We start from the raw sequence: 22,098 nt of genomic DNA on the forward strand, positions 1-22,098 counted from the left end.
TGCCTGCGTGGAATTTGAGCTGCAATCATTACTATGGAACCAAACCTCTAATAAATCCTGGATTAAAGGAGAAAAAAAAAGAAAATACTTCTTTTAAGATATGTTTTTGCCCATAGTAAAAGTGTAACATCTTGTTTGGAGTTCAAGCAAACTACATTGTAACTTGGTTGCAACAAACTGCTAATTAGCCTTTCATAAATAAAAGCATGACATTTTCTACTCTCATTAATTAAGGCAAAGTCTTTTTCCTGAATCTGAAGGTAGCTGAATTGCAGTGATCCCTAGTTGTGATCATAAGTTTTAAGATTAACAAAATCCTATGAAGCATCTTTAGGTATGGTAATTGTGCATTTCTTGAGGATCTTTGATTTCCCACATAAGCTTTGCAAACTTGCAGTTCATTGATTGTGTTCAATAAACATCTTTGGCTTGGTTAATTCAAGGAGCAATTTCCTAGTGCCCAGGTGGTTCTTATCTACGCTGTTTTAGCTTCTGCTTAGATTTGTACAACTGTAGCAACATTTACAGGTCTGTGAACTCTTAGTTTTCTGGCAGGGAATTTAAGCATAGATCACTAGTTGTTGGTCACAGTGGTCACTGTCTGATGCCTCAGTTTTGGCAACTACCAGTTCAGTGTGTCAATCTTTTTCCTAAATTTTTTTTTTCCTCCAAAGAATTTCTATTTTTTCTTCATTTAACCTTCATGCCACTGTTAGGGTTCTTTCAATAGTGGTTGTCTTATCATCACATTCTTCTGCTGATTAATCTTTTTTTCCTTTTCACCTCTCTAAATAAAACAATGATCTAAGTATGGTTTAGTGCCTTCTAGCCACTGAGATTTTGTTGCATTTCATTTTGAAAAGCATCAGGAAATAAAGCACTGAAGGACCTGTTTGCCCAAGACAGTACTGTATGTACACAATTCTCTGCTCCAATTCACCAAAGTAACAATGAAAATTTTAATGATGAATCAAGTATAGAAAAATAATTGTTGTCACCTGTATCTCCAGTTATTTTCTCTTGTAGGTGATGTTCTTTCTGATGCTCGCATTTCTTAATGGGGTCTCTGGCTGACTGCAGGTGTTGTACACCCAAAGCAGTGTCTTTGCACTGCTATGTGAGCTCTCTCCATGTACTCAGCACTTCCATCTTCTTTATTCTTCTTCCCTTCTTCCTGGAGTGAGAATAACTGGTTTAAAAATAAGAGTCAAGGAATAGCTTAGGTCTTTTAGCTTCATTCTGTACTCTACTGAATCTTCCAATGCCTCCTCCATTATCAAATTGTCTTTTTTTTTTCTTTTTTTTTTCTTTCTTTGTTTCTCTACTGATGGGACCTTGGACTTGAAGGTTTTTTTAACTCCATCCCAGTACCCCCAATAAATGAGTTCACTTTACTTATACTACAGTCAGTGTGGTAGACAACATTTTGATTTTTTTCCTTTATGTCCAGATTAAAAATTAATAGGTTTGCATTTGTCAAACTGCATGCTCATTAATTTTATTCTGTAGCATTTCCCACTGATCTTATGAATAATGCCTGTGTAGCAGCAGCCCTGTGATTATCATCTTTGTCTCTGCACTATACTTTTCTTTGTAAATTCTTGCAAGATATGAAATCCATTGCAATTCTCAGATTGTTCCTCAAGCACCCATTGTTTCTTTTTGTAGTTGTATTTGTTTCATTATAGGAAGTTCCTTGTATTCTATTGATTAAATTTATCTCTGAGAGCTACAGAGTTCCTACTGCAAGTTTCTTTTGTATTATTCTTTGATATCCTTTATTTCAGTGTTATGAGGACATTTTTGCTTCACCAATCTGGACTGTGTAATTGTTGTCTGTACAAACTCCATTTCTTTCAACTTTTTTTCTAGTCTTTTTATTCAAGCATTTTGGCCAGACTTCCAGACAGAAAGCAGTTCTCTGACAACACACATCCTTTTGAAACTTTAAGACTCCTCTCATATCCAGAGATAATTTATCATTTTTCTTGGCCTTTACGTTCCTATCACTCACATACTTCACTTTTGCAGAGGTTGGTACTCCTAATATTTCTTCTATAGAGTTTTGTAACTCATTTTCCCTGCTTTAGTCAACTGGAAATTATAAAACACAGTAGGTGTTTCAAAACACCTGTTATCCTTAGGAAGGATTGGGTTATAGAGCCATACATCATGTTGAGGGTGGATGGACTTCAGCACTGTGTGACAGACACGCTAAGAATGAGAGGAAGAAGAGAGAATGAAGGGAATGAAGGAAGCTGGAAGTATGTATTATATGAAGGGAGGTGGGTTCTGTCACTCTTGAGAAATGAAGGGAATTGACGTGCAGAATGGAGTGGAAGAGGATCAGGATGAGGGCAGTTGTTTGTGCAGGGTGATACATGTTTTTTCTGCTGTGCTCAACCCACACTGAAGTAAATCATTGTCACCGTGAACTAAGAATCATACTCTGAACTTGAGAGTCAGTACTAAGAGTGATTGCCATCACTAACCCAGAAACCAAGGAATCTGTTCTTTTCCTTTTATAAAGCAGAACTGATCAGGTCCCAGGTTTGTTGGTTTTCTCCCCTAAGATCCAGCGCCTGAGATTTAACTGCATTTTGATTCAGTGAACCCATCAGGCTTTTGATGCTCATCACCTTCCACTGTGATTCATTTCATGTCTACATGAGTAAGCTTAAGCAGTTATTTCTGTGCTTGGGCTGTGAGGGAACAACTTGGCTGCTGGGTAGACACTGGCCAAGGCTGTGCAAGCTGAACAGGGTCTAGAAAACTACTGGACATGATGTAGGGAATTGTAGAATGTAAAAAACTATGAGAATCTGCCAAAAGTTACAGACAGCACAATGGGGAATACCTGAACCTCAGAGGTGATTAAGGCAGAGTTATATGAGAAACAGCCAAAGTCCACAAGTAATTGCACTGGTACATTAAAGGCCACTAGGGCCTTGGAAGGCCATTAGCACCCAGATAGCCTAGTAAGGAACACCATGAAAAATAGATTTATGATGATCTCACTTTTTCTGCCTTAATGTGTCAGGTGCTGGAAAGTCTCATAATCCATTTCAGTCTTTACCAGCCCTACATGGGGTGTTATTCATTAGTGTTTTTGTTTGACTCAGAAGCATAGTTTAGAGGAGAGCCTCCTGATCATTCCCAATTCCCATTATCTAAAGTGAGCAGAGCTCACAGGGTTTTAACTGGATTCCTCTCCTTATGAAACTAAATCAAGGTTGGGCTTCAGAAAGGCTCTCTGGCTTCTAATGGGAACTCAGTTATTGCAGCCAGAGTACAACTAAGCAGGAGGCAAAACCCACTGCTGTGCTACACAGGGGGCAGTACTGCCATCCTAAATAGAACCAATGTGGGTACTGGGTCCATGGCACTGACCATTTTGGGATGTGCTGCTTGCTAATGAAGATCTGCAAAGGTGTTGTCCATCTCCCTGCGCTCCTGGGAGGGCCTGTTCATGTGTAGTGCCCTTGGAAAGCTGTATTAGCTGCCAGGTATCACCTGCCATACCCAACAGTGTGAGCCATGTCTCTTGTTTGCTTGTTAGATGCCTGGTACCCCACATAGGATTAAATGTAAGGCTGCATTCAGTCCCCAAATACTCAGCCATATTCACTGGCTTTGGGAAGGAGAGCTTGGTGCAGTGCTCACATGGTCTGTGAGTTCTCACTCATTCATAGTTTTCCTTAATCGTTTCTTTGTCTCTGTACATACACTTGCAATAAAAGGAGCATTATTGTGACATTTTACCCTATGATGGGAAGAGATACTGTGTGAAAATTTGGTCTTTAACCCCATGTGTTCCACAAGAAGAAACCTCATTAAGTTCCCTCATGAAGAAATATGTAATATCTCAGAACCTCAGCCTGTGGTTTCCAACAGCTTTAGAAATAAGCTCCAAGTGGTGACAGAAAGCATGTGCTGAACTGGAGAGGCAGGTTATAAGATCACGTGTTGTAAGAAAACCTGAGTTTGTTCAGGAACTGAAAGAGAAACATAATTACCATTGTTACCACTGAAGAGGCATATTCCAGGTATGCATTATAAAATCATCTTGCTGATGTCTTAGCTGTACAGAATCTTCATCAAAACAATGAGCCAAATATTATTATTTTGCTTTTTCTACGTCTGAAAAAAAGGGTCCAATTTCTAAATTCTAAGTTTCTTTGTAGTCTTTTCCTGAAAGATAACTTTTGGGGCTTTTTGGCATTTGTTGGTTTTTTGTTAGTTTTTTTTTTCCTCAGAATCTTAAAAAAGCAATAGGGAAGAAACTTCCAGCAATCACTAGGGTGCACCTTTATAACTATTACAGCTTAATTCTACTGAAAACTCTATACCAGATTTTTCTAGACGTAATCAAATGTATGATTTTTTTTCCAGAAAACTGGAAGCATCTCATGATAGATTTTAATATTTATGCTATGGTTCTTATGGAAATTTCAATGAGATTTCAGTGACAAGCTAAAATGCCAAAGATAATTTAACTGTAAAAATAAAAATACTGAGACAATTATATCTTATCTTAATTTTCTAGTTTCAGTTGCAAACAAATATGTCAATTTTAAAAATTAAAAATAAAATAATAGTTAAAATTTACTGAGTTATGATTTTATCATAATCTCCAAATGTTAACTTAGCATGGAGCCAGATCTAGGGCTCTGGAGCTGCAGGATGTAGCCTTTGTGTATTCTCTGGAAAATCAAAAAGTCCTTAAGGCTGGATCTTCTAACATAGATAAAAAGAACTGAATACTTATTGTTAGGAGCATAGCATTTTACAAATGGTTTTGGTAGCAAGCAGTGGTGTAAATTAGTCAATGCTAAAATAAGTGACATTAATGCAGAATTAAATAAACTTAATCAGTAAGAATTGTAATCTCTTGTTACAGTTTTTATATCTTAACTACATGTTCATAAACTATTATTTTAGTTTATACTAAAAAGCTGTAACCGCTTCACCATTTTCAAACAAATTAGTCCTTTTTCTGTGATAATGTTTTTTGTGTATACATATTTTCTTCTAAATTACATTTCTCAAAATATTTTTGAAGACTGAGAGTTCAGCTCATCATTTCTTTAGCATTACTTATGGAATCTTATATAGTAATGGATTAGATCTTTCATTATGTTGTCATAGCCAGTGCCATTAACATGATCACTATTCTATGTCTTTGATTTTTATGGAGCAGTAACTACTACGAATCTATTTTGCAATTTACATTTGCTATCTCAAAACTTTGTGTAAGAAAGTGGATTGACATTTCAGAACATTACTCTAACATGAAGTAGGATTATTAGGCTTATTTTATAGATATAGCTCAACCCTCTTTGGGACCCAAAGAGGGTTGAGCTATATCTAGGTGTGATTCACCATCTGAGCTGCACACCACATTGCATAGGGACCCTGAATTGGGACTGGGCTGAAACTCAGACATCACTGAGTACTGAGAGCAGCTCAGGGGCTCTCCGCCTAAGAAGCACATGGATCTGTCAGAGCAAGTCCAGAGGAGAGCCATGAGGATAACCAGTGCTGGAACCCTTCTGCTATGAAGAGAATTTGGGTTACTCAGCCTGGAGAAGAGAAGGCTCAGGGTAAATTTATGGCACCTTTCAAGTACAGAAAGAGGGCAAGAAAGCTGGAGAGGGACTTTGTGAAAAGGTGCATGGTAGGGGACAAGGGGTAGTGGCTTAAACTGAATGAGAGTAGGTTTTAAGTTAAACCTTAGGAAAAGGTTCTTCACTATGAGCATGGTGAGACACTGGAGCAGTTTGACCAGAGAAGTTGTGAATGCCCCATTGTTGGGAGTGTTTAAGGCCAGTTTGGATGGGGTCCTGAGGAACCTGATTTAGTGCAAGGCGTCTGTTCCTGGCAGGGGCACTGGAGCTACATAATCTTTAGTAATTCACACCCAAACTATCCTGTGACTTTGTGTCTCAAATAAAAGTCCTAGGGCATATTTTTCTTTGGTGATACTAAAATGTACAGGCTGCAGACATTTGTTGAAGAACCTAAAGAGTTTACTAAACAATAGTGTTCCAAAATGGTTAAACACATCTTTATTTTATGGGGTTTTTTGTTGTTAAGAGCTAAGATTCAGACAGATGAACGTAGCTTTTCCATTATGGATTTAATATGTCAGTTCTTCCTTCTGGTGTATTTAGCATTTTTTCACTGTGCTGATTAAAATCTGGTTTAGATGATACTTATGCTGGTTTTATCATTCAAACACTCAGAATTGATTTTTAAATCTTTAAGTGGCTTGAACTTGACTTTTATTTCTTAACAGATTTAAAAGTCTACTTACAGTATGTCCTTCTGTCATGTTGTCTGTGAATGCTAAATCACTGCAAAATTAGTAGATTTCCAGTTTTAAAACCAAATCCACCCTTTCTTCATAGGAGGAAGAGCTAAGGAAAAGTGGAGAAGCCAAATACGCACACTTGAGTGATGAGCTCCATGTATTAATTGAAGTGTTTGCTCCACCTGGGGAGGCGTATTCTCGTATGAGTCATGCCTTGGAAGAAATAAAAAAATTCCTGGTTCCTGTAAGTCACTTATAACATTTTTCTTGACAGGTTATGGTTTTGTTGCATTGAGTTTGTTCCTTTTTTAGACTAGGGGAAAAACGCCTTCACTGTGTTCTGTTGAACTTTTGTCTTTCATTCTTTTGTCCCAGTGAGATGCCAAACAGGCCATTAAGTGTCACAGTTGATGCCCTGATATTTTTTCTAGCTATTTTATTATTTCCATTTGTCAATGTTTTTTGCTTTCCCTTCTTCTTTTCTGGAGGAACTGGCAGATTACTTTTGTTTTCTGATTGCAGACATTAGTCATTTGTATGAGAGTGCACTTTCAGGATTTTTGAATATTTAAGTCTGTAAAAACATTTTACTACATGTAACAATTTACCTAAATATCTTGCTAATGAAGTTAATGAATTTCTTGTGCAGCAAACGGCATGAGCAAAATATTCCTAAGACATTTCTGTTCACCTTATGACTCAGACCACAGTTTGGCAATCTTCCCCCAGCTAGGAGAGTGCAGAAATGTACTCTAAAGCTGTGAACTTTTTCAATTTGATTTATACTAAATATATCACCTTCTGAAATATTTACCTTCGTGTCTATTGATTTTCCTCAAATTCTCTGAAAATTATTTTTTCCACATTTGTAAGTGCATTCCGTGTTATTTTCATACTTAAATTTGTCTTAGCATTGAAGCATAAGCATACTAAATATTAAGTGAAGTAGTACTAGAATTACATGAGTTGTTTTCTGAGGTCTGTCCTGAGAGTTCTTAGTGCTCTAAAAATGTTCAGAACTTACATCCCTTAAAAAGAACATGATGAGAGCTTGTTTCTATTTTGATTGAAAAAATGAAGTGTATGTTCAGGCCTCTTCATAATAATAATGGAAGGATTCGAAGAGTGCCTTTTTGTAATGAGTAATAGGAAGCCAAGAAAAGAGGTATTCAGGTGAGGCATATGAATACTTGCATGGCAGAATTTCAATGCCTTTTTTGCTGTAGGCTTCTTCATGCAAGAAAAGGGGAATATGTTACAAGTAAAATATTGAAGTAGACTATTTAAATGTTAAATTTTTAAGAGCAAATACAGTTTTTTAAGAACACTAAGTAGCTTAAGATTGTTAAAAATAAATATCTGGATATTTCTTTTAAATAAAAAATTTGTTGGCATCAAATGCCCAGAAATGAGCTACATTTTAAACAAATTAAATCTGTCTTTCTGATTTTTCCTCCTGATTTCCTTATGCTTCCAGTTTGGGAACACTGCTAATAAAATACCATTTTAGAATTCTTTGAAATAACTGTAAGACAAGAAAACATTTTCTTTTTCATGATTTCTGAGTTTATGTTGAACATAAAACACAAGGGACAAATTAGGTCAATATTGTAATGCTGGCAGCATGTCATGGAATGACATTTTGGCTGCAAGCTAATGGTGAAGATCTGCCAAGCCATTACACTGAAAGAAAATTTATCATTAAGTAACATATTCCTGAAAAGTCTGGTGTGTTATAGCTTAAAATGATAACAGGGCCAATTACAAAATTTGCCCATCTTTGTCATTTGGATAACCCTATTTCCAGTTGTTCATGACTTTCCAAAACTTCAGTTTGTTTCTGTAAGAGGTTTCTGTTTAAAGTTACCTTCTTATGTCCTTTTCATTCTGGAAAAGAGCTCCTGCATTCTAGCATGGTGCAATGAAGATGGCATCTGGATTTTTAACATCCATCGTGTGTTCTGTTCAGCCTGGGTGAATAAGGGAGACAGAACTGTGTGGTTTCAGATTAGTATTAAAATCTGTTGTAATATTCAGCATCTATACAAGCATATAATTTTGGATGGCACATTATTTATTTGGAAGGATTATATTTGTTTTCCAGCACAAGTATAATAGCTACACTGCAGGAAATACAAAATCAGGTTCTTAGTTACGAAATTTTGAACATTGTTGACTGTGGCAGGAATAGACCCTGTCATAGAAGGCCACCAGATTTGTCAGGCATGATTTGCCCTTAGTGAAGCCAAGTTAGCTGTCACCATTCACCTCCTCATTTCATATGTGTCTTTGCAAAACTTCCAGGAGGATTTGTTTCCATGATCTTTCTGACCTGAGGTGAGGCTGAAAGAGCTGTAGTTTCCTGCATCTTCCTTATTTCTCTTTTTGTAAGTGGGGGTTCCTTTTCCCCGTTTCCAGTCAGTGGGAGCTTCAGTGTGCTGACATGACCTCACATACGATGGGCAGTGGCTTAGCCGCTTCCTCAGCCCATCCCCTCAGCACGAGCAGACACAGCTCGCCAGGTCCCGTGGACTTGTGCACCTTCATGTTCCTTAGATATTCTCCAGCCTGATCCTCTCCTATAGTGGGCAATTCTTCATTCCCTCAGTCCCCACCTTTTCCTTCTGTGACCTGGGCAGTGTGGCTGGAGCACTTGTCTGGGAAGACCAAGGCAAAGAAGTCATTGATGACCTCAGCCTTCTCCCTGTCCTGGGTAGCCAGGTCTCCCTGTTTGCTCCAGAGAGGGCCCACATTTTCCTCAGTCTTCCCTTTATCACTGACATACTTTTCCTGTTGCCCTGGCCAATTTTAATTCTGTCAGGGCTTCTGTCAGCTTTCCTAACAAGATCCCTGGCTGCTTGGGCAATTTCTGTATTCCTTTCGGGCTACCTGTTCCTGCATCCACCCTCTGTTGACTTCCTTTTTGAGTTTATCCAGGAGCTCCCTGTTCATCCATATAAGCCTCCTGTCATTTTTGCCTGACCTCCTCTTCATTGTAATGCTCATTCCCGAGCTTGGCAGAGGTGATCCTTGAACACTAACCAGCCTTTTTGTGCCCCTCTTCCCTCCAGGGAATCATAATCACTCCAAACAAGTAAAAATTGTACTTTATGACTTGTTTATTAGTTTTATCCCCCTCTGCTTCATTTCAGATTTACAAAGCCATTATTAACTGACTGGCTGCAACATGTTTCAAGGGTTTTTCACTCAGAAAGATTGCATTAGATAATTTCCTTTTTGTTCTCTATTTGCAGCATCTCTTGAGTTTGTTTTATGATGTTTTGTTGTTTATAAGACTTAATTTATTGTAGCAATGAATATTGGGATTGCATGACAAGGATAAAACAGTAGAATAGAACAGTTTTATTTATACCAAATCAAGGATGCAATAAAGTATTCAAATGAGTTTTCACATTGCTTATGAATTTTCTGAAGATTACATGAAATATTGCCCTCAGAAATTACACTGATCATGTCAGTGAAATGGAATCATGTTTTTATACCTTCTTCAGAAGTTTTAATGAGACTGAATTTTAAGATAAATGCCCAGAAAACATAATAAGAGAAAAGTAGGTAAATGTAGAGCAGTACTGAGAAAAAAAATTGAACATTTATTAACTGAAGCAAAGTTTTCATGAACAACTACTTTTGATTTAAATGTGATTACTTCTTTTTTACCTTCAACCTCAATAACAGGTATCCATATTTTTAGTAAGGAAGATTTTGCCTCCAGGCCAGAGTTAGAAACCACAGTCAGTCCCACAAGTTAACATATTCCATAGCTGCAGCTCGATCTCAGTTGGTGCTTTGGGCTCCTTCCAGCAGGCGTTTCAGTGCATGACTGAATCCAAGTGTCTGCAGCTCTTGGCAGCTGCCACATTTCCAAAGCCAAGCTGCTTCCTTTGCTGTCTGCAGCTTCTATTTTGCAAATGGTTTGAGGTCTGTGTGGGTGCTGCCAGCAGGACATTGCTAACTGGTTGATAAGATTTATTCTGTAAGTGACTGCTAGTTCTTTGGTGGGTTTTTATGCAAAATTAAGTCTTTGTGGAGTGTCATATCCAATTACTAGCTAGATACTGTGTTCCGTTTTGGATTGATGTTTATTTAGTATGAAAATTTGCATATAATTGAAATATGACAAATCAAAAGAGCCATGATTAAGTAGGTAGGATTAATCTCAGTCTTGAAAAACAACTGTCTGCACCATTATTTTTCTGTCAACCTAGTAAAAATGAAAACCAGAATGTGTTCCCCAAGTCAAGGTTTTGCATTAACAATCACATTTGGAACTGATGCTAACATATTGGAAATTATCCAGTATTAGCTACGTGGAAAATACAAACAATAGGATACCTGGGAGGAGGACATGTTTTTTAGATTCACCTTTGTGGCCAACACAGATTTGATAAAATCCATAGGTATCTGACAGCCAAGTACTTCTGATCCTAAACTGCCAGGGACCTAGGTCTGTGAGGGACCTAAGGCTGGTGTTAGATCTCAGTGCCTCAGAATGGGATGCAGGTCAACAAACTAGAAGGGGAGACTGAGGAGCAGAGGGAGGGGAGGAGAGCCTAGAAGCTTTTCAAGCTTTAAAATCTGCAGATTTTTAAAGGTTCATGGCTATCTAATGCAGTCAAGTTTTTTTCACTATTACTGACCAGTGAAATTCTACATCACTCCTGCTATATAGGATTGTATAATTTTGATTTATATCCAAACATACAAATATATTTTCTGAACAAGCTCTTAATTCCCATGTTGTAAGGAGCTATACTGTTCCTTAGGAGTTCTGTGCTTTCTAACACAGGCAAAATCTTTTTTCTGATTCACACTTTTATCCCTTTAAGCAAAGCATTTTTATTTGACATGGTTAGCATCCCTTGGGAGAATGAGAGAAGCAGATACTGATCATTCATTTTACGTGTGAGTGCTCTGTAATAGGGAGCTATTATGTAGAGGGCAGATTGCAGCTGCGGTGACATGACCACTTTCAAAAGATTGTTTACAACTGTGCGGTCAGATGATCAGAAATTGAACCAATTACCACTTTAAAAGCTGCTGTCCAATATATTTGCATACATTATCCTAGCCACTTGTATCTGCTTTAAATCAAGGCTTATTGGCACCACTCAAGGGCTGGGAATAAACACATGGCCATGTAATGCAGTCCAGTTGATTGGCAATGTCTGGTGATCATCTGCCTGTACCGTATTCTCTGGGTGTTTATCAGATCAGATCAGATTCTGTTATTAGAAATCACTGTAGTGAGGCAACAGGTGAATGCAGAGTTTTATGTTGTTTTTAATTCAGGCTACAATGTCTTCCAGACTTGCTTGTAAGTGCCTAAATATCTTACTGGCTGTTTATCTTCCATCCTTTTATCTCACCTTGCTGTATACTATTGATTAAAAGAATTTTCTTACCAATCATTTAAGAATATTATCTGTTCTCATTGATCCAGCTAATTAAAGTGAAAAATCACTAAGGAAGAAGAGCCTTTCAGGGAAATCAAAGTTTACTAATTTCACACTGGAAGTTATTTTTGCCAGAGCTATTTATGAAAAAAATTGAGATCTATGGGAAATTGAAAACAAACTTGGGAGGCCAATTTGTTTCAGTGGGAACAATTAAAACATCTTAAAGTAGGGTTTAGTTCCTTGAAGGTCTTTCTCTAATATTGTAAAAATAAATTATTTTACCTCAAACATACATTTACTGTATATGTAGGAACTCCTATTGAGTACAGACCAAAGTTACAAATAATCTGTGTACATACAGCAGATGTAACAAATCTGTCAGTTTTAGGTGTATGACATTTATTTTGCACATTTTTATTAGACATCTGAATTACTTCTGTGCTACAGTATAATATGATATCTCTCTTTACATACCATTTCATACTCAATGGTTTTGTACTCTTATGTTTGTTTCTAAATAAGCTGTAGTGTGGGTGTGGGGATGCCAGTCTTTTTTTTCCTCTTTCAAAGAACCTCAACAGGCAAAATATGTCCCTAAATATGATGCTGAGCAGCAGCAGAGCTGCATCTCTAAAATTCATCTTTTATGCCTGTCAAAGTAAATAATTTACACTTGCACATTCTTCAAAAATCCTTGCAATAATAAATAATTAGTACAGTAATTATTTTAAAACTGTGCTAAGGAAAAATTTTAGCAGCTGTTTTAGCTGTGCTGGGTTCTGTATTTCCCAGAGTGCAACATCTCTGGCAATTTCACACGCAAGTTTTGATAATCAAGGAAATAAAATTCAGAGATTCTGTCAAGGTCTAAAATGTCATTGCACTTTAGCTCTTCACAGCCTTTTTTCCTAAACATTGCTTAAAAATCAAGTTATTATCAATACATTCAAACGTCAGTGTACTCAAGAGAGTCATCATAACTTGTGGACTGTGGTTCTTGACTTTTCACAGATGCTGAAGTTTTTCCTAATAATGAATACTGGCTGATTGAGCATCACTTGTGTTGTTTAAACCACTTATTTTAAGCTTCATGAAAATAATCCTAAATCTTCTCCTTGAAGTGAATATTTAGGGGTGGATATGTACACCAAAAATATTTCAATTTTTCAGTTGAAAATTAAATTCCATTATTTTTAAACAGATTGAATTTTTTTAAATATAGTTATTGATATACAGTATAGACTACTGGTTCTTTCTGCTTTAAAGCTGTAAAATGGATAGCAATACAAAGAGCACATAATTAATCAAATGTCTTCATATTTGTATCATGAAGAGTGGGTCATGTGTTGACGTGCTAGACTAACAGGATCTTTTTCCTAGGGTTAGCTCCCAGCTGCTTCAAAGCAATTTAGATACTTTGCCACATCTTGTGTGGTTTAAGGGTTGATACTCCCACTATGAGTGGATTAAGACCTCTTCAGATATCCCAAGATTTATTCAGTCTGTGAAGGCAATTCCATGGTGATCTCTTTCTGACATACGAAGGAATCAAGAGGTAAGAGGCTCAGCCTGACTGACAGAGCTTTCAGATGAGCCAGAGACATGAGCTGAGCAGGGACTTCACACTGACCATTAAACTGAGCATGCTCTTGAGGCGTGGCTGTAGTTTAAAGAGATACTTACAACTTGCTTGGTGAGTCTATATTCATCAGCAATTTTAGGCTTGTCTTGCTCCTTCCTTTTCTTAGGGCAGGTTTTTCACCAGTGGCAGATCAGAAGAAATTATTTCAGTGCAGGTGATAAAATTTATGCAGAAATATTTGAATCCCACAGTATTGCTTCTGGTTTCTTAATTGCTGGTCTGTAATATGCAGTAAGAAATTTGCTGTGGTATTGCACATTAGACTGTTCACCTTAGCAAGACCACCAGACCCTCCTGCACATGTGGCATTTCATTTAAAGCTCTGTATGTGGGTACAAATTTGGTCAATCAACTCAACAGTAAAGGTTGTTTGTTTGACTCAGTGAAGAGTTGGCAGCTTTATGATTTGAAAATAAAATTACATGTAGTTCTGTATAAAAGTAGGCATGGAAAGTGTATTTAAAATAACTGATTTGTGTGCAAAGAATTAGTTTGTAATCATGATGAGAAAAAATGTGCAACATGTTATTAAGTGTTCCCATCGCATATATTAGTATCTTTTTTCCCCCCCAGACATCAATATGAGGAAAGAAAAGGATGGTATCTGGTAAAAAAAATAAGACTGAAAGCAAGGAGATAAGAGTTACTTATTTTGGCTCTTTCAGGGAATTGGTTATTGGCTTAACAAGGTTACTTTAATTTGCAGGTTACTTATCTCTGTGTTTTGCATATATTAGCAAAGTGACAATCAGATTTTTAAGATTTAATTCATTTGTGAAAGTACACTTAAATAAAAAGTTTGTGCTGTCATTCACATTGAAAACCATACTGCAGATCCTACAGTGTGTTGGGGTTTGTTTTGATTTTTTTTATTTTTAGAAACAAAAGGAAGAAAAAAGGGTTTTGGTGGTATTAGTAAACATTATATATTTTTTTAATGTAGCAAAAGTAAGTGTAGTCAATTCTGAGGATGCTGAGTTATGATCACTTAGGAAAGCATGAAAGAAAAAGCAAAAATGCAACTTTTACTTCTCTTCTCTTAGTTTGTCAAGGGCTTTTCAATGAACCTTAGTTAAGCTTTTGGCCACAGAAAAGATTGCAATGAGTTTGATAGTGCACTTATGCACTGAGTGATTAAAAAAAACAAAACAAACCATATTCCACTTCCTCTTGTTCGTTTTGAAGCAGTTTCTTAAGAGTTAGTCCGTCATCTTCATGCATGGTTAAAATCAGAGGGTAATTTCACACCCTTCCTCACTCCTATGTTCTTCTGGATTTGTTTCTTTTCTAGCTCCCAGCTTTTATTGCAAAGAAGCAGAGGTAGCTCTGGTTTTTCACAACATAATTCTGACTATCTATCTTTCTCTCTCATCCTTAGCTTACCTCTTTAATTTTTCTGTTGGGCTGGGATGGCCAGGATGGCAGAGAGTAGCTCATCTTGGTTGTCAAGAAGAAGTCAGTAATGGAATGGATCTTCTGTTGTTTTGTGGTTCAGTGTCAGGATTTTTTCTAGTGCTATCCACCATTCATCCCGCTTGCACTGATTTGGTAGTTTTTTAATGGCATTTGTAAAAAATCCAGGGCATCTTTCTCATATGATAATAACTAATAAGGAGCTATTTACTTTCAGTATTTTGATGCTTATCAATACTTCAGTTTAAGTATTTTCATAGCATTACTTTGCATTTTTCATCACTCCATTTTTTTCTGCCGGTTTTATTTCTAGTAATAGAGTATAATGAGGCCTTTCAGCAATTCTCCACCTTTAGATTTTAGATTAATAACCTTTAGATTTTATTGCTTTGAATAATTTAATTGAAATACTATCACTTCACTATTCAAGATTTTTAATAACATTTATAAATATGACTAGCAGACCAGATTTTTTAATCACTCAATAAATTTTTCCCCTCAGAAAACAGAAAATTACAATAACAGTCCAATACTATTTTTAGTATTTTTTCTCCTGTAACCAGGAGAGAATTCCTAATCAGCAAGGTGCTTTGTTTTAGCATTTGACAACTTTGGTCTGGCGGATGAGAATTTTTATCTCCAGGGATGGAGAGGTTTGAAAATCAGTGTCTCATTTGCTGTGTGCCAAGCTATATGAAATAAACTTGTTCAGAAATAATCTGCATGAAGGATAAAAATACATCCATCCACAAAACGTACTTCTCCAAGACAGTAAGAGTTGCCTGTATACATTCAGCATGTGCAAACATGAGGGTTTAGTTAGTAAAAGATATACATTTGTATGTACTCCTGATGTTTTGAAAGGTTTTAAGTCTCCTAATGGCAAGGAATACTCTGAAAAACTTCATTGACATGAGACTTTTAAAAGAAAAAATAAATTTCAATATCAAGTTGAGAAGGAAAGATTGACTATGAAAACTGCTTTTGACATTAAAAAATAAACAGGTTTAGTTTAATATAATTTTTGTTCAACCTGAGCAATGAAGGGATGGCAAAAAACTTAGGATCAATGACTGTGTAAAAATCAGGAAAAATGCAAAAGACAGATTAATGGCAATCAAGTTTACAAAATAAAAATCCCATATTTAATTGAATAGTTGTGAATGAAGTATTTGGTAGCAATGCAGTGATAATACAAATGAGTTCAAGGAACATAGTAGAAAGAAAAGAAATTGTAAAAATACACAGACTTGAATCCCTGGAGATGGTAGCATTATCAGTCATTAATGATGCAGAATGTTTAGGCAGGATGTTTCCATAAATATTGCTTGTGTAACTGGAAAAATAAAGTGTGGTGTATTTGTATTATACCAAAATGATGGAATACTTTGCAGTTGCTAGTACAGTAGTGTTAATTTTAGAAAAAAAATCAGGAATGTAGAGAAGAGTCATATTGCACTGGGCTAAGAGCAGCAGTGCTGCTTTCTAGTGGCTTGTTTCTTGTGCTTTGTGTTTCATGTTTGGATTTTGGTTGTTCAGGTAGGGGGAGCATTCTCAGTCTGAAGCTTTTATGAATACCAGACAATCACCACTTTGTTCATGGGTGGTTTTTTTTTTTTTGCTTACTTTATGTGGGCATTTGCTCTTCCATCAGGGCATGTACAATATCTTCCTCACAGTGTGGATGAGCACTTCCATGAAATTGGGAAGGATTGGCTGGTTTAGGACTACAAGACATCTGTCAGATACAGCTGGAGTGGACTAGTGAGTCCAAAGTTAGTTGTATTGGAATGACAGGCAGTGGAATAAAAATGTGGCCAGGGAAAGTGACTGTGCCATGGCCAGCCTTGCAGGAGTCCTTCACAGAATAGCTGGGAAAGTTTGCAGCTTATGAAAAAAAAATAGAAAAAATAACCTAGCCAATACTTTGGTACTCTTATGTCTCAATGAAAAATGAGTCAACAAATCTCACTTCTGATTCAGTGAGAGTGTGTTGATGAAATTGTGTTAATGACATTGAATTCCATTAAACATCTATCCATATGTATGATGTGACAGGGCTCCAATCTTCTTAATAAGAACATTTCTCTAAATATATGTGTCTGTAGCAATTTTCTTAGGGAGTTGATGTGTGAAACTTCTTTGTCTGTCAAACCTGCTTTGTTTATCAAATTTTGAAGATGGAGATTTGCATCTTGATGGTAGATTATTCCGTTCCAACACAGCAGGTTCTTTTGGGTGAGACCTACACAGGTGGTGTGATAGTTAAACCCTGTAGCAAAATCTGTAGCCATTTAGCAGATGAAGAGACTTCTGTGTGAGAGTGGTATCTCAAAGTACATTCCCAGCCATCAGCCCACTTACACCAGCATACAAAGAATGCTGATAATTAGGATGCATTTTATAACCTGCCTGCCTTCCAAGTTTACACACTTCACTTTGGAAACATCAAGGTGAGAGACAAAACCTTCAGATAAACTGTGTGAAACTGGAGAAGGCTTTTAACAGGAGAGGAGGCATTCCAGAGCTGCCCTTATGCCATTGACTGCAAAGGGAAACTCTGTGACTTGGATTAAAACAGAAGAAAATTCTCATAGGTACATGAGTCTTTTTTGAAAGAAAGTCTATACAAAGCATAATCTTTCTGAAGAGTCATATGATGACTCTAGAGATTGGTGATCAGGTTTGTTCAGAACTGACTGAAGGTTATTATGCAGAAAGAGAGGTGAGGCAGTCCCAAGGCTGTAAATGGGATGCAGTTGGGAATGCTGGCACAGAATATCACTAGCTAGTAGGGACAGGACCTCATTCGGAGGGGAAGGCTGAGGATAGATGCAGGAGTCAACAAAAGCATGCTTAAGAGGAAATAACTCATGTTGCATATTTAAATCACTTGAGTACAATTCCCGTCTACCTCCTTGCTTGCATTTTCTCTCAGTTTGAAAACTCTTTGATGCATGCTGTTTCTTTTTTCACTTCTTACTAAACACAGAAAGACATTTGAGTTCTCTCCTTTTGACATGCTAGAACAAGGTTTGTGTCGGCTGGATGGCAACTCAACTGCTGTGTTATTTCCATGTTGGCATAACTTGTGAATGACCCAGTGAGTAACAGCTTAGTTACAGCACTGTTGAAAAATCAGTTTTTAGAGCCAGATTGGAGGAAGTGAGAAATTCTTGAAAGCAGACAAGCTCAGCAGGATCTGTGGCTATTTCTGATTGAGGTTCATACTTAGTTGTTTCTGTTTATAATGAATACTTACCATGGAGTTAAGCCTGAGAAGATCAGTACAAGAAGGAACTGAAAACAATTAAAAATCCTTTGAATTTTCCTTTGATTGTTGATTTACTTCTATAAACACTGTTAAAGTACAGAACTAAGACACTGAACAGTAGTTAAACCTGGGCTCTAAGATCCTGATTAGACACAATGAATAGATGTTTACTGTCCAAGAGCTGTCAGTGGGACAGCCATCAAAAACACAGGCAAAGCTGATGTTTTTTTCAACCAATATGGGCTTCAGAAGGTCAGGGAGAAGTTTACAGAAGAGAAAAAAAACAAAAGGTCACTTTTAGAGTAAGATTTGATAGCTATTAGTTGTTTTAATTATTTGCTTTACATCGTCACTACTTTTGAGGAAGTGAACAAATAACACCTTGTTCTAAGGACATATTCCTGAGTTGTTTAAATTTAGTCATGAGTCCTTGGCCTATAGGATTTCCTTAGGTGCCAAGCACACATGGGCCACTGAGTTAAAATAGACAGAGAAAAGTAACCAAGAGCTGTAAAATAACTGTAATTCCAGTGGGTTTGGGAAACCAGAGCTATTATCTCAGAAGGGCGAAGAAAATTCCCTCAATGTCAAAAAAGGGAATTGCATGTTTACCTTCATGGTAAATCACAGGATGAGCAACTGTTATCCTTTCCCTGTCACTACTCCTAAACTGTTACGAATCAATGAAAGAATCCAATGCTAAATTAAACAAGGATTTTGCTCTGATTTTAGATTGAGATTTCTTTTCTGCCTATAAACACATCAGGAAAGTAGATTGTGCCTTGGCTATTGTCTGGTCTACACTTGTATTTTGCTTTGAAAAGCACTTAATAGATTTATGTGAGTCTGTAAAATGAGCTGAACCCAGAGTAGGAGTTTGCATACCAGACAGAAGGCAGGTGCAGTTAAAGAAAGAGGTGATAGAAAGCTCTGAAAAAATATTTGTGCTAGGGAATGGGAATCCTGACAGTCTGCTTGACTCCCACATATTGTGTGGTACAGTGGGTGATTCATGTCATACAATGGGATGAGTCCCTGATATGCTATTGCATATCTGCGCAAGAATTGGGTTTTCCATCACCATCTGTCTCCCAAGCAGTGTGAATATGTTGCAGTATGTTTAAAGAGATCTTTAATTTGGTTAATCAATCTTCACTCAGAGCTCAACTTTTTGCATGATCAGAAATCATGCTTTCTGCTGGATTGCAAAAGCCAGTTTTGTTTTCTAGTGCAATCATGTATTGCAATATCACTTAAAAAATAATTTCTTCCATGTCACATTTCAAACTAACAGCTGAGTCATATCCTTAATATTAAAATCAGAAACAAACAAAACCTGAATGTATCTCATTTTCTGCTTGACCCTAGTCTGCTTTTTTTTTTAATTACTGTATCCAGCCATAATTGAAGGCTGTTTATATGGTATATCAATTAAATCTCAACTTGTACTTCAGCTCTTTATTAATTTCTGGGCTAGAAGTGATTTTATGTAGATTAAGGCCCGTGGGAACAGAGAACCTATGTTGATTTTGTATATATTATGGTATATTATTATAGTGTATGTACTGAGTTTCATATAATGATACATATCTCTGTACTTACTAGGAAGTATATTGCTATAATACAGTGTAGTTTATTATTCTGTAATGTTGGCCTGTAAGATTTCTTCCAGCTACCCTTGCACCAGGACCACAAATTTTACTTGTGCATCCTGCTCTTAGGTTATCTAGCTGCTCTGCACAATTGCTCTGATGCTGCCTGGCACCCAGAGCACGTGAGGAAAACTACCTGAATGAGCAGTCGAGGACTTTTATGTATGGCAAAATCAGTATTTCCAACCAGTTTGGATAGAGACTGAGAATCAGGAAAGGAGGAAAATCCCTTCTTGTTATTAAACCTGGCTGTTTTCATGCTGTGTACAGGATAAAGCATTATGTAATGTGCCTGAAAGGTTTTTCTCTGCTGGCATAAACTGACTGGTGTACTATCTCTGAGGTATAGCAGGTTTCTTGTGGCTCACAAGTATTTTTAGGGAAAGTAGTTACAAGGATAGGAAAGAAAGCATCTACCCACTATTGGATTTGGGTCAGAAAAGCTTCTTGACCCTTCTAAGTGACTTACACACATCTTCTTTAGATATGTGTGGAGCATGATGGAATAATCTGTATCCACAGAACTTGCAAAGAGAAAATCAAGAAAGAACTCATAAATTCAAAGATTCTAAAAATGGAAGTTTGACTATTTCCTCTGAGTCACAACCCATACAGGCAGTAGTATTTCTCCTAAAAAACTGTACTTCATATGTGTTTCAGAAAGATATCAAATCTCACTTCAAGTGCTCCAGATGATCTGGAGTTCATCATCTGCCTGCTTAGGTTTAGTTATCCTCACTAGTAGGAAACTTTGTCTGTTTTCCAAGCTGGTGGTTTTTGCTCCTATATTCAGAATTTAGTTGGTAGTTCTGTGTCTTTCCCACATTAAAAGCACCTCCTCCTCTTTCCAGCTAGTGGTTCTCCTTTGGGTCTCCAGAGAGAGAGTGTCAAAGAAATCGGATGTTTCCTCAAACATGTTCTTGGGTAAACAGAATATTGTTATTAAGCCTCATTTCACAAGACCTTCTTTTTTCTTTTCCTATTTGACTGCCCTCTAAACTCTTGAATCCTGACCCTGTTGTCAGAAGAGCCACATAAATTTGTGACAGTAATCTAGCCCTCATATTTTTACCATCCACTAGTTTAAAAAGCAGTACAATAAAAAAGGATTTGATATAATTGTCCAAATAGTTAGTAAAAATATTTAATATTATTGAGCCAGAAAGTAATTTCTGAGGTCATTGCTCTGCAATTTTATATCCCTCAAAAAAAACCTCAGAAAAACTATACCACAATACCAGTTTGCAAATCATTCAGTATAGTCCCTGGTGATTTATTATAGAGTTTGAATGTAGCAATTAACTGATAAAAAAGTTCAGGTGAGGTGCCTGATCTGGAAATGATAACATACTGTGGATATTGTCTCATGTCCCATTCTATTAGAGAGGTAAATGTTCCTGTCTACAAAAACCTCCATTTTCAGTGCAAATACAGAACACAAGAACATGAGTTAAATGTGTGTCTCACCATTTTCTGTAGCAATCTTTACAATTTCAGCTAGAAACATATCCCTGGCCTATATTTTTGGAATGGGATAGAGAAGAATTGAAGGGAGTAATCATACTGTATTTACCGAGTTGCCCTTAATTGTACTGATCACCCTCTTTTCACTGATGTATTTTGCTTTCATAATCAGTCACCCACATTAAGGGAAAATACTTGCACATCCTTCTTACTGTCATTTTTACCTTGTTTTTGTTTTAAAAGATGCATCTAACCAAAACATCCTATTTCCCAATGCCAATTTTTTAATGTCTCTGGCATTTGGGTTATGAGGGTAGCCTGTAGGGTGCTCCTCAACAGCAAATACAACCTGGCCTCTTCTAGCAACAGTACAGTTTTTTTTCAGTTACATGTTATGATATCTAGCAGATATCCTCAAGAAAAAGTCCCATTATACATATTTTTCTTCCTATGTAATAAGAGCAGAAGGAATATTTTATTTTCTTGCACAGTTAAAATGGTCTGTGACACACTCACAGCAATACTTCATCCTTTGTGTGAATAAAGCTCTAATTCCTGTTATCCAAGAACTTGATTCTACTCCTGTGAGCACTGTCCTTGCAGTAAATTATCATATTCCTGTCTCCTCTTCCTCCTTGAGATAGGGCTTAAAAAGGGTCTTCTCTGCCCTTTGTTGTGGATAGCTTTACACAGCTTGCCAGTTCTCTCTTAGCTCCTCTCAGATGGTGTTTGTCCCATCTGTTGATGAGACCACATATAAAGGAGAAAAGAATGGAGAAAATAAAAACAGCAGAATGGGAAAGTTAAAGAAAACCAAGAGGAATAAATCAGGAAAACAAACTAATTTAAATGAATTACCAAAAAACTTATGAATAACAGTGGAAAGATAGTATCCATGGTTGCAGCATCTATGAGAAATTTAG

General features: G+C 36.8%; 1 protein-coding gene across 1 annotated transcript in view; it reads left to right on the forward strand.

Moving 5' to 3' along the window:
• The window catches only part of KHDRBS2 (KH RNA binding domain containing, signal transduction associated 2), a 246,855-nt gene that overhangs the window by 87,270 nt on the left and 137,487 nt on the right, over positions 1-22,098 (forward strand). Inside the window, exon 3 of the mRNA XM_005421708.1 lies at positions 6,411-6,557. Within this exon, the coding sequence (XP_005421765.1) occupies positions 6,411-6,557 (147 nt within the window). The remainder of the gene's footprint in view (positions 1-6,410; positions 6,558-22,098) is intronic.

The sequence above is a fragment of the Geospiza fortis genome, unplaced genomic scaffold (assembly GCF_000277835.1).
Source record: "Geospiza fortis unplaced genomic scaffold, GeoFor_1.0 scaffold264, whole genome shotgun sequence".
Lineage (NCBI taxonomy): Eukaryota > Metazoa > Chordata > Aves > Passeriformes > Thraupidae > Geospiza > Geospiza fortis.